We start from the raw sequence: 14,060 nt of genomic DNA, 5'->3' as shown, positions 1-14,060 counted from the left end.
ATGGGCACACAGACTCTGGTGATACGCACTCTGACCTTAGTGATAGGTATGGAGACCCTCGTGATGGGTATACTAACCCTGGTCATGAGTGTACAGACTCTGGTGACTGACACACAGACTCTGGTGACACGTACTCTGAACCTGGTGATAGATATGAAGACCCTGGTGATGGATATACTGACTCTGGTTATGGGTGTACAGACCCGGGTGATTGGTACACTGACCGTGGTGATTGGTGTACAGACCCCGTTGTTTGGCACACAAACACTAGTGATGGATATAATGACCCTGGTGATAGGTATGGAGACCCTGGTGATGGGTATACTGGCCCTGGTTATTGGTGTACAGAACCTTGTGATAGGCACAGAGACTCTGGTGATACGTACTCTGTCCCTGGTGATAGGTATGGAGACCCTGGTGATGGGTATACTGACCCTGGTTATGGGCGTACAGACCCTGGTGATGGGCACACAGACTCTGGTGATACGTACACTGACCCTGGTGATAGCTATGGAGACTCTGATGATGGGTATACTAACCCTGGTCATGAGTGTACAGACTCTGGTGACTGACACACAGACTCTGGTGATACGTACATTGACCCTGGAGACCCTGGTGATGGGTATACTGACCCTGGTCATGGGCGTACAGACCCTGGTGATGGGCACACAGACTCTGGTGATACGTACACTGACCCTGGTGATAGCTATGGAGACCCTGATGATGGGTATACTAACCCTGGTCATGAGTGTACAGACTCTGGTGACTGACACACAGACTCTGGTGATACGTACATTGACCCTGGAGACCCTGGTGATGGGTATACTGACCCTAGTCATGGGCGTACAGACCCTGGTGATGGGCACACAGACTCTGGTGATACGTACACTGACCCTGGTGATAGCTATGGAGACCCTGATGATGGGTATATTAACCCTGGTCATGAGTGTACAGACTCTGGTGACTGGCACACAGACTCTGGTGATACGTACATTGACCCTGGAGACCCTGGTGATGGGTATACTGACCCTGGTCATGGGTGTACATACCCTGGTGATAGGCACACAGACTCTGGTGATACGTACTCTGACCCTGGTGATAGGTATGGAGACCCTGGTGATGGATATACTGACCCTGGTTATGGGTGTACATACCCTGGTGATGGGTATACTGACCCTGGTTATGGGACTCTGGTGATACGCACTCTGAACCTGGTGATAGATATAAGACTCTGGTGATGGGTATACTGACCCTGGTTATGGGTGTACAGACCCGGGTGATTGGTATACTGACCCTGGTGATGGGTGTACAGACCCCTTTGTTGGGCACACAAACAGTAATGATGGATATAATGACCCTGGTGATAGGTATGGAGACCCTGGTGATGGGTATACTGGCCCTGGTTATGGGTGTACAGACCCTGGTGATAGGCACAGAGACTCTGGTGATACGTACTCTGTTCCTGGTGATAGGTATGGAGACCCTGGTGATGGGTATACTGACCCTGGTTATGGGCGTACAGACCCTGGTGATGGGCACACAGACTCTGCCGATACGTACACTGACCCTGGTGATAGGTATGGAGACCCTGATGATGGGTATACTAACCCTGGTCATGAGTGTACAGACTCTGGTGACTGACACAGACTTTGGTGATACGTACATTGACCCTGGAGACCCTGGAGACCCTGGTGATGGGTATACTGACCCTGGTCATGGGTGTACAGACCCTGGTGATAGGCACACAGATTCTGGTGAGACGTACTCTGACCCTGGTGATAGGTATGGAGACCCTGGTGATGGGTATACTGACCCTGGTTATGGGTGTACAGACTTTGGTGATGGGCACACAGACTCTGGTGATACGCACTCTGACCCTGGTGATAGGTATGAAGACCCTGGTGATGGGTATACTGGCCCTGGTTATGGGTGTACAGACCCTGGTGATGGGCACGCTGATTCTGGTGATACATACTCTGACCCTGGTGATAGGTATGGAGACCCTGGTGATGGGTATACTGGCCCTGATTACGGGTGTACAGACTCTGGTGATGGGCACACAGATTCTGGTGATACGTACTCTGACCCTGGTGATAGGTATGGAGACCCTGGTGATGGGTATACAGACCCTGGTTATGGGCACACAAACTCTGGTGATACGTACTCTGACCCTGGTGATAGGTATGGGACCCTGTTGATGGGCATACTGGCCCTGATTATGAGTATACAGACTCTGGTGATAGGCACACTGACTCTGGTGATACGTACTCTGACCCTGGTGATAGGTATGGAGACCCTGGTGATGGGTATACTGCCCCTTATTATGAGTATACATACCCTGGTGATGGGCACACAGACTCTGGTGATACGTACTCTGACCCTGGTGATAGGTATGGAGACCCTGATGATGGGTATACTGACCCTGGTTATTGGTGTACAGACTCTGGTGATGGGTACACAGATTCTGGTGAGACGTACTCTGACCCTGGTGATAGGTATGGAGACCCTGATGATGGGTATACTGGCCCTGGTTATGGGTGTACAGACTCTGGTGATGGGCACAGAGATTCTGGTGATACGTACTCTGACCCTGGTGATAGGTATGGAGACCCTGGTGATGGGTAATCTGACCCTGGTTATGGGTGTACAGACTCTGGTGATGGGCACACAAACTCTGGTGATACGTACTCTGACCCTGGTGATAGGTATGGAGACCCTGGTGATGGGTATACTGGCCCTGGTTATGGGTAAACAGACAATGGTGATGGGCACACAAACTCTGGTGATACGTACTCTGACCCTGGTGATAGGTATGGAGACCCTGGTGATGGGTATACAGACCCTGGTTATGGGCACACAAACTCTGGTGATACGTACTCTGACCCTGGTGATAGGTATGGAGACCCTGGTGATGGGTATACTGGCCCTGGTTATGGGTAAACAGACAATGGTGATGGGCACACAAACTCTGGTGATGCGTACTCTGACCCTGGTGATAGGTATGAAGACCCTGGTGATGGGTATACTGACCCTGGTTATGGGTGTACAGACTCTGGTGAATGGCACACAGACTCTGGTGATACGTACTCTGACCCTGGAGACCATGGTGATGGGTATACTGACCCTGGTTATGTGTATACAGACCCTGGTGATAGGTCATGGGTAGATCTACAAGGGGTCAGTGACCTGTTCACCCCAAATCCCCCCCCCCCAACAAAATAGGTCCTGAGTAAAAAAAAAAGGAAAATAGATTTCTCCTTTTTTCCCCTCCTAGTCTTGGATTTTTTTATTTATTTTGGACTAAGGTGTTTGTAGAACCTGGTGAAAGGAACAATGCACGAGATAATATTGGTTTACATAAAGTCTTTATACTAGCATACATGTAATGAAACCATGATATTTTGTTCAGGCACCTAGCATCGTAGCAAAGTGGGTTGAGGGCAAACTCATCCAATCTTGCCTTGAAAAAAAAACTAACTCAAAAATACTTTTTAAATAATTGAAAATCCTAATCCGTGGGGGTAGGGGGCTAAGTGTACCTTTAACTTCAATTTCACAGTTTATTTCCTCTCTTTCATTTCACATTTTACATGGTCCCAAAAACATGGGGGGGGGGGGGTGCAACTGTATGTTAATTTACTTTTTTATAAGTAAATTCAAGAAAAATAGTTGCTGCAAGAAAACGTGTGCTGGAGGGGGGCAGTCCCGTCCCCCTGTCCCTGCCCCCATTCAAACACCCCCCCCCCCTCCGATGCTAAGTGCCTGTTGTTTTCCTGTAACATTGATTTTGATTGTTCTCTCAATTATTTATTAAATTTTTTGGTGTAAAATCTAATGTACATAACATTTTTATCACTTCTGATCATATTTTTCATATAAAAATCGCATTTTTAAATTGCACATATATCAGTTCGAAGTTCCTCCAAATAGCTTTCGAATTTCCTCCCAATCGTTTACCGATCCCGATGGAAAGTTGGTTCACGCATGCGCACATCCTGGTTATAGTGCCTGGTTATGGGATATAAAAAGTACCCTATTCTATACCTCTGCAGCAGACACCAACATTTTTATGCATTACGATCCCGATTATAATTGAAGAGTCTAGAGAATGCGCACCAGAGATGCAACACACACATTCTATATATTGATTTTATATCTGATTTTTAAAAAAAAATGTTTGTTTGAGGCAATTTTGTGCAATGAATGTATAAATTAAATTAGAAATATGTCCTATCAGGAAAATTTAATTTAAAAAAAATGAATAAAGTCCTGGGAGTCTGAAACACTATTTACGAAACTCATATACGTTTATTTTGTTTATATGTATAGGAATACAATAAATTTAAACAGCGAACGGTTAGAATAATCTTATTTATATTTTAACAAAGCTTATGCATGTATGCCATAAAATACGACACAACAGTATTTGCCCCATTCAGAAAATTACGCCATATATATTGTTCAATACAACCCTTTCATATCTAATATATATTGCCTCATCATGAAAATTGTTAATCTTTAGAAATAAATAAAGCACGTGTATAATATTTCTGAATTTTATGTGCATGCAATTTTGGAATTTTAAACTAAGTTATTGGTGTCACGGTTGGGCTTTGTTTTTCGGGGGTATATATGTGGTTTCGTTTATTTCACGTATATTACAATTAGAATATATTGTTACCTCTAAAATTGATTCTACATAAAGATACAAACCCCTTCCCAAATGCAACCAACCTATACACATCTGTACGTCAAATCATCTTTGAATTTTGTTTTTTTTTTTTGCTTGGATATGCTTCCAAAAATAAATATGATTTCTACAGTGGGCCCTGTTTGTATAGCCGAGCTATCGTGAGTTGCATCATCACACGCGCTCCTATCGTTGTCCCCGCCCCCACTGCTGGTATTTTACCGTCGTCCGCTATGTGAGCACAACATCACGGTGTACTGGGCAGACAGTGTCCGTGTTATATCCACAACATCACGATGTACTGGGACAGACAGTGTCCGTGTTATATCCACAACATCACGATGTACTGGGACAGACAGTGTCCGTGTTATATCCACAACATCACGATGTACTGGGACAGACAGTGTCCGTGTTATATCCACAACATCACGATGTACTGGGACAGACAGTGTCCATGTTATATCCACAACATCACAATGTACTGGGTCAGACAGTGTCCGTGTTATATCCACAACATCACGATGTACTGGGACAGACAGTGTCCGTGTTATATCCACAACATCACGATGTACTGGGACATATAGTGTCCGTGTTTTATCCACAACAACACGATGTACTGGTACATATAGTGTCCGTGTTTTATCCACAACAACACGGTGTACTGGGACAGACGGTATCACGGTATACTGGGACAGACAGTGTCCGTGTTATACCCTCACAATCACGATGTACTGGGACAGACAGTGTCCGTGTTATATCCACAACATCACGATGTACTGGGACATATAGTGTCCGTGTTTTATCCACAACAACACGGTGTACTGGGACAGACGGTATCACGGTATACTGGGACAGACAGTGTCCGTGTTATATCCACAACATCACGATGTACTGGGACAGACAGTGTCCGTGTTATATCCGTCACTAGTTTTTATGTCCGGTGTGTAATTATAGCGATATACTGAGGCGGCTAAAATGATTGGGTGAGTAGATTTAACGATATCTTGGTCCATTAATCCATTTAAGATAAATCGTGAGACATACAGATAGCTTCGATTAATTAAATATTTAAGTTCAATATTTTTTATGCACCCCCTCTCCCCCACACACTTTCAAGGTTGTAGTCCATGAGAACTGGAAGAGAAATATTGGCTATAAAAGACCCCACCCCTTTCTGACCATCAAAATTACATTCACGCCTCAACATATGTGTGAGTTTATTCGCAACATTTGCCTTTATCCATAAATCAAGTACGATAGAACAATAACGCTATCCATATAATACATGTGTGTAAAAAAAAAAGTTGAATAGTTCTAAGAATCGACGCCATGCAAACTCCACTAGCTTTATCTATTTTAACTTTATCAGGAAAAAAATCTTCCATGTTTTTTTGAGAACTAATCAATATTCTGATTCAAAATTAATAAAGGCCGCGTGTTTCATAGATGAATTATGTTTCTGCGAATTCTTCCATGCTCAACCAGTTCATATAGAGATCTTTATACAATTCAACACTGATCGAAAATGATCTTCAATTAAGTATTCATCTTCGTCGTCTGCTTCTATTCCGGTGTACAGTGTGCACTGACTTCGTTCTCAGTGAAACATTCAAAGATAAGATTAAATTGAATGCATCGGAATGCCGTGCAGTGATGATGGGACGATCTTCTTGTATTAAAATATGCATCATGTTAAAACTGATTGCTATATTCGATTCTGTTTTGTTGTTAATCTATACGTATAATAACGTTATTCTATAAGTGTAACTATAATGTTATATACTTAGTAGTTGATTATATATTCATGATTTGAAAGAGGAAAGAGACTCAGAGAGAGAGAGAGAGAGAGAGAGAGAGAGAGAGAGAGAGAGAGAGAGAGAGAGAGAGTTTATCTTATGTTTCATATTTTCTTCTCTGTTGTTAAAATATTATGCAAAAAACAGATAAGGAGTACATCATATATCTTTTCACATCGGATTAAAAGGAAAATAATAATATTATGTAAAAAGACGCGAGGGGGGGGGGGGATAGTAGTGCATTTATAGAAAATTTTAATTATATAAACCAAAAGTAAATGAGGTCAATAATATTGTCACATACTTCCTTCTGTACAGTAAATTTATTAGAAAAAAACCAAACAAACCAAACCAAACAATATAAGGTTAATCAGTACGCGACCGGTGTTATATAGTGCCTTTTCCCCCTAGCCATCTTTCCCCCCGGAAAAATGGCTATATAGCAGTTCTTCCCCCCGGAAAAATGGCTATATAGCAGTTTTTCCCCCAGGGAAAGCTGACTATATAGTGGGCTTTTCCCCTTTTTATAGCCAGATTACCCCCACGGAAAACCTACTATATAGTGGATTTTCCCCTTTTTTTACATTCCGGCCATGTATATGGCGGATCATTCGTGGCAATAATTTGCAATAATTGATATATTAATTTCTCATAAAAAAGGAAAATTATGGCATTTATTAATACATAGAATAGTTTTTCAACCCCAAATATGAACTAAGGCATGCGCCTTCATAACATGCATGTGTCATCATCGTTTATTTTACCTGTTCTCACCCCTTTTTGGAACACCTTTTACACGGATTTCATAATACCTCGAATCTTTTTTCATCTAATTGATGCTTATCTACAGTTTTGACTTCGGCGTTCTGAACACGTGAGAACACATTTGAGTGAAAATACGCCGATTTGGAAATTTAATTTTCCAATGTATTACCATCAATGTATAAGCTTCTCCCAGGGAACTAACTGACCAATCTTAACTTAATTTTGTAGAGGAATGGAATAAAAAGTGGAAATGTATTACTCCCTTCGTCCAAAAGGCTATCAATTTTAAATTAATACCGTTAGAATTGACGCTCTTAAAAACAATTATATATTTCTTCTTCTAAATATCAAACAGGAGAAAGGATGTAATGATATGATGAGAAACTGAAATGTTTTAGTTTTACTTTGATTGATGGGGTTCTAAATCATGGTTAAGGGGTATTTTAATTATGTATTAAAAGCATGTGTAAAGTTAATGTTTTCCATTTCGTTTTAAAGTTACGCATATTCATATTTTTAAGCACATTTCTACGAAACACGAGATATTATGATGTAAACATTTCAAAAAACAATGAAATGTCTTCACAACCAGAACAATGTCGGTATCTTTGCTGGTTACTTTGGAAAATGTGAAATGGAGCATGAACTAACTTTATGTTTATATTGTCACTCACCACTTGCTAATTTTTTTCACTTTTAAGTTTGCAACGTGATTTATAAATAAACAATTTTGAAAACGATGCTATGTAAATCAAGATATACGATTCAATTACCTAAAAAAAAATTATACTATTTGTTTCATATTTTTGCAATAAAGATTTACTTGTGTACCATATTATTTCTTCGAACAATTAAACATGGGTAATTAAAAAACAAAACAAAAAACAACCAACACATATATTGTGATGAGTTGACTTTTTTAAATATAAGCTTGTTCTTCTAATCAACTAACAAGTAAAAAAGTCGTATATGCGCTTAGGTTGGTTATTTATTTTTGATTTTCGGTTTCTCCTTTTATGAATAAAAGTTCATTGATTTATTTATCTAATTATTTATTATATCATTAGTCATCTTATGAATTGATTAAATGTTTTGAAGAATAATGAATTTTACCCGCGTACCTTTTTAAAAAAAATTGTTCGTAAATTAAAAAAATAAGATTTTGATAAAGAAATATATATGAGATTGTGTATTTTTAAATGATATTTTTACTTTTAAATGACTGTAGCAATAGGTTCATGTGGTCATCTATAGTTTTTGAGATATGGGGCCCTAAAAAATACATATTCTTTATACATGTAATTGGATTTCAAACATCGGGCTCGAAAACAACAAAGGCTCCTACCCTGCATGGGGGCTTAAATTTTCGGTGTCATCTACTAGTGGTATACCACTATCACTGTGACAATATGGTTAATTGGTCATCTCTAGAATTTGAGATTCGGGTCCCCACTTATAGAACACTATTCAATCATTATAATGGGGTTTTAATCATCGGGACCTGAAACATCAAGGGCCCCTACCCTTAGAGCTGAAATTTTCAGAGTCATCTTCAAGTGGTAAACCACTGCCACTATAAAAATATGGTGATATAGTCATCTCTAGTTTATGAGACATTGGACCCTAAAGAATATGCACTATAATTATTATAATAGGATTTTAAAAATCGGGCTCTGGAACATCGATCGGAAATAAAATTTCTCTAACACAGAGGTTTAGCGTGGATGAAATTTTCACAAACAGACAAACAGTCTGATAAATTTATCAAGAAATTCTTAAAACATTCTCGTTTAATACAATTTCAATTGTATAACTTGTAAAAAAATTTTCATTAAATTACCTAAATTAAGTTGTATGTGTAATTTCATTACACACATGTTCAACTTTCACCATTGTCTATAAAAATAATAAATCGGCAACACGAAACTTAACCTGTACAGATGAATGCAGATATATATGTATGCAACCTGGGAGTGTAGAAACATTGATTTTAATCCTTACTGGATTTCCATAAATATTTTTTATAAAATCTGAACCATAAAAGTGAGGGAGAAACCCTACTATGGGGGAAAAGCTACTATATAGTAGCTTTTCCCCCCGGGGGGAAAGGCTACTATATAGTAGGTTTTCCGGGGGGGGGGAAGCTACTATGGGGGAAAAACTGCTATACAACACCGGTACATATGCTGGTAGACATATAAATAATCAATATCTCCCTCATAAATTACCAGTATCTCTCACGCTCGGAATGAGCGCGTAACGTCCAGTCCACTTAAAATCACGCATTAATTCATCAAATTCTGAGACAATGGCGCTTAAGCACTGAAAATATAAGTGGTCGCATTATGTCAACATTTTTGCGGTCAGATAATGAATTTGAACTCCACAGATATCCACGGGAACTACTAAGTACATGTTTTAAATAATAAAAGACTAATTTGATCTGTACGTGTATTAATTTCACTAACAGACTAATGCCAATTATAAAATAATGACAGTAAATATGACTGATTTTAAGATTAGAACATGTCAAGAAAAAGTACCATCATACATTGCTCTCTCTCTCTCTCTCTCTCTCTCTCTCTCTCTCTCTCTCTCTCTCTCTCTCTCTCTCTCTCTCTCTTAAATCTTAGAGGATATTCAAAGAACAATTGACAAAGTGAATATAAATGAGTATGACTTTATATGATAAGTATATCTTTTGTAGAAAATAGACAATTATTCAGTTTTGAAAAGCATATTTCAGAATGTTTGAAATAATTGAGTGTGTAATACCAATTTTTTTTAATTAAGGGGTTTGTTATATCGGGACAGATATACATACAATACAATGAATTGTTCTAGGTAGGCCCTGAGCGGGGAAACGGTCTGCTGAGTGTTATTTTGTTTTGTTCAATTCTGACAATTTTGTTTTTCGAAAGATGTTTTAAAAAATCCGAGGATTTTTATTCGTTTTGAAATAATAAAAGTGGGTTTTAGTTCCAATACTATGATATAACATAAGCTGATTTATTGAATTTGACAAGGAAGGTTTCATTTTAAAGTTATAATTAAAAAGATATCACATTTTTTTTGGTGAACTTTAAAGTTATAATCAAATAGATATCACATTTATATATTATATTATATCAAAAGGTGCATCTGAACATAGAGAGAAAGAGGTTTAGTCAGACAACAGATAGCCAATAGGTTGCATTGTATTAGTTAGTATTAAAGTGAGATACAACAGAGACAAGAAATAAAATAGAGAGAAAAACGTGGTTTTGGGTTTAACCTCACTGAGAGTAGAAAATTGTTACTAATTTAAACCCCGCATGGCACAGATCACAATTTCACTTACAAACGTGTCCATTAATTTCTGCATATATCAATAATGCAGCTCCAAAACCTCACCTTTTCAGATTGAATTTTGCTTCTTTTAACCTTGATTTAAGAGTTTTTAACTGCTTGATTTTCCTTATGTATTTCTTCCATCAAACCGCACATTTAGTTGTTTGATTAAATTGATTTCCTCCTTGTTTTACAACTAAGACTAAAAGAAACATATCTGACTTAAAATGGAAGACAGAGTTGAAATGCATACAAACCGTGTCATTCGAAGCTTCTTTTGTCTATTGTCTGTTAAGGTAATGTAATCTACAGGTAATGTTGTGTACTGTTGTGCAGAGTTAATGTTGTGTACTGTCTGACCAGATAATGTTGTGTACACTGTGTACATGATACATAAATACATATTTGTAAAATATTTTCAAATCAAAATAAAAAGCATTGTCTGCCAGTAATATTTCTCTTTCATAGCCGCTTTCCCTACAATCCCTATATAAGCAGCAGAACTCTTAAAGGTACTTTTCAAAGTAGAGATCACACCTGTGTGAACGTTCATCTTGCATCGCCGATTTACTGGGTCGCGATAAAATTATCATAGTTGTATGTACTTTTTCCAAACCATGATAATACTTACATCAAATTTACAAAATAATCCATTATTTACCTCATGTAACAGAATATGAACATTAAACAAGAAATAAATGCAAAAATGGCTATGATCAAGAAAGGAATAATACACGTCGTCCACGAGTTTCAGGTGTGCAATCAAGTATGCAAGTATAAAGCAGCAATTAAACTACTTCACTATCGGAAATTGTAAAGGGAAGAAGCAAAGGTTAGAAGTTTTTTTTACGTAATGATCACAGGCCAACAAGACCAGGAAGAAAAATATCGTAATCGCCATGTTGGATTGTTAAGATTTGTTTTGAAATAAGTATTTAGTGATCAAGAAATAGTATTTTAATATGTGTTTTAGGAAACTTTAAATTAGTAGAAAAATGCATAGATTAGGTTATTAGCAGGAAAACTACTCATGTATACTTGCAAAATATTACAATTCATACAACTATGTTTCAATAAAATTAATTAAAAATTGATACCTGAACTAGCTAATCAATTTTTCTTTCTTGAATTCTATTAAAATCCCATCAACGTATGTGAGCATGGACACGCGTTTGGCCCAGGACGTGTTGCGATGTGAGACCCCAGTTGCCCCTATGTACTGTGACATTTGTCACATACATCTATGTAAAGCCAGTGTAGGGAAACATCTCTCTGATCTATCCAGAGAACACAAAGTGCTGCCAATTGAAAAGAAGGATTCCTCTCCTAAATGTCAAAACATTCAACAATATTATATATACTATAGAAATAGACACGGTGATCCAGAAACTGAAGTCAGATTTTATTGAAACGAGCTTCAAACACCTGTCTGTCGTAAATAAACAGGAAGATGAAATTACACACACAATCTTTGAACTCATAAAGAGCATTGCAGATCTGAGGAAGTTACTTAATTCCAATGATGGAGTCTTGTATCTGCCTACACATCCAGGAATGCTGAATTCAGAACATTGCCACCTAATTTTGAAGTTTCCTTACCACTTTTTATTCCTCAGAAAACCAATAAAGAAATATTTATCAACAGTTTGGTTCTCTGTCAGCGTCATCTATCAAAACAGAAAAACTTCATTACTCTCCTCTCCCCCTGACGGACCGATCATTGATGTACCACGGATCATCACACACATAAACACAGAATATGGAGCATTAAGACTACGCAGTGTGTCTTGTCTGAACGATGAAGATATATGGACATGTGGTGCCAACAAAATGATAAGATACAACTTTCGGGGAGAACAAAAGAAGTCAGGCCAAACCCAGTCAGGGAACGATCCATGGGACATAACAGTGAAAAGAAGTGGGGATCTAGTTTATACTGATTACAATGAGAAAACTGTAAACATTGTGAAGAATAAAAAGATAAAGACATTGATCAAACTTCAGGGGGTGGATACCTCTCAATATCTGTTGTGCCTCCTCTGGTGACCTCCTGGTTATCATGGAGAGTGATCATGATAAACAAACAAAAGTTGTGCGATAGTCAGACTCAAAAAAGAAACAAAGTATTCTCGATGACAAAGGACAACCTCTCTTTTCTTCTGGTTATGACACAAAATATATCAGCGAAAACAGGAACATAGATATCTGTTTATCAGACAATAGAGTATGTGCAGTAATTTTAATTCAAGTACCCACAGTTTAGAAATATGACATCTTAAAAATTACTTTTTCCCGCTATTTTTGCATTTTTAGCATAAAACAGCTTGTTTTCAAACAGTTAAAAAAAAAAAAAGAAAACATCGAGCGCATGTTTGAACAAACAAACATTATAATTAGAAATATGCCTAGCCAAGACTAATAAGTGACGACAAAAATTTGTCTTTGTTCAAAGCATTGCTTTTTATTTCCCATTCGAAAAAAAGATAGGAAAAATGTCACTTTTTGACTGATTTTGATTGAATTAAAAAATAAATATCGTTACTTCTGACGTCATGTACTGTCAGCGAGTGCAAATAAAAAGAACAATGTTACAATTTTTTGTACCCGAAACACTTTAAAAAATGGGGAATTATGGGGGCCAATTTTAACTCATATCATATATCGTTCTTTAAATAAAAAAATGCATAAACAAATTCATGATAAAAAAGATGTTTACATGGACATACAAGATATCACAATTCAAGCAATTAAGTTATATGAAAGTAAATGGATAATCTATTACTAAACAAAATGATCAATCAATCTTTTTTTCAGAATTCTCTTAAAATCCCATGAAAGTCTCTGAGCATGTACCAGCTTTGGGCCCAGGATGGTTTATGGTGTCAACTTTGTTAGACCCCTGGACCCCCTATGAACTGTGAAATAGTGCAAGTCTGACCAATGAAAAAAATAACTACTGCAACTAAAATGACAGAAACTTTACAAATGCGATTGGATAGGTAATGATGATAAGCTTATCTAAATATTAAAAGATGATTATACAGTATGCTGTCAAAGGGAGATCACATTTAGAAAGTGAAAGTAGAACTTATGTATGCTGGCATCTCATTATATTGTGCTACTGCTACTACATGTATTATGCTTACCTATATTGGTCAGCATCATAATGATAATCCAATTAAAACACGATAATGAATTCCTTAAGCTGATCTTAACTAATCCTGTTCTGCATATGGAAAACACAGACATGTATGTATACGCGTGAACCATTTAATTGAAATGCTTGGTAAAATTAGTACCTGCTAATGATACCTGCAGACCTGTGTTGTGTACGTAACTTCAGACAAAGATCAGTTATTTGTAACATGCATGTATTTTTATGACCTATTCTTTAAATCCACTTGCACTATTTTATTAGGTAAATAACAGCTTTAAGGTGGTGCAGGACACCTGCATATTGTGATGTATACTTCCTATTG

The 14,060-nt window shown here is 37.9% G+C and overlaps 1 protein-coding gene across 1 annotated transcript in view; it reads left to right on the top strand.

Moving 5' to 3' along the window:
- Positions 1 to 5,536: 5,536 nt before the first annotated feature.
- The window catches only part of LOC105342786 (tyramine beta-hydroxylase), a 266,828-nt gene continuing 258,304 nt past the window's right edge, over positions 5,537 to 14,060 (top strand). Inside the window, exon 1 of the mRNA XM_066082821.1 lies at positions 5,537 to 5,673. Coding sequence (XP_065938893.1) covers positions 5,666 to 5,673 — 8 coding nt within the window. The 5' untranslated portion in view covers positions 5,537 to 5,665. The remainder of the gene's footprint in view (positions 5,674 to 14,060) is intronic.

The sequence above is a fragment of the Magallana gigas genome, chromosome 4, assembly GCF_963853765.1.
Source record: "Magallana gigas chromosome 4, xbMagGiga1.1, whole genome shotgun sequence".
NCBI classification, from domain to species: Eukaryota; Metazoa; Mollusca; class Bivalvia; order Ostreida; family Ostreidae; genus Magallana; species Magallana gigas.
This window is presented reverse-complemented; position numbering and strand designations above follow the sequence as displayed.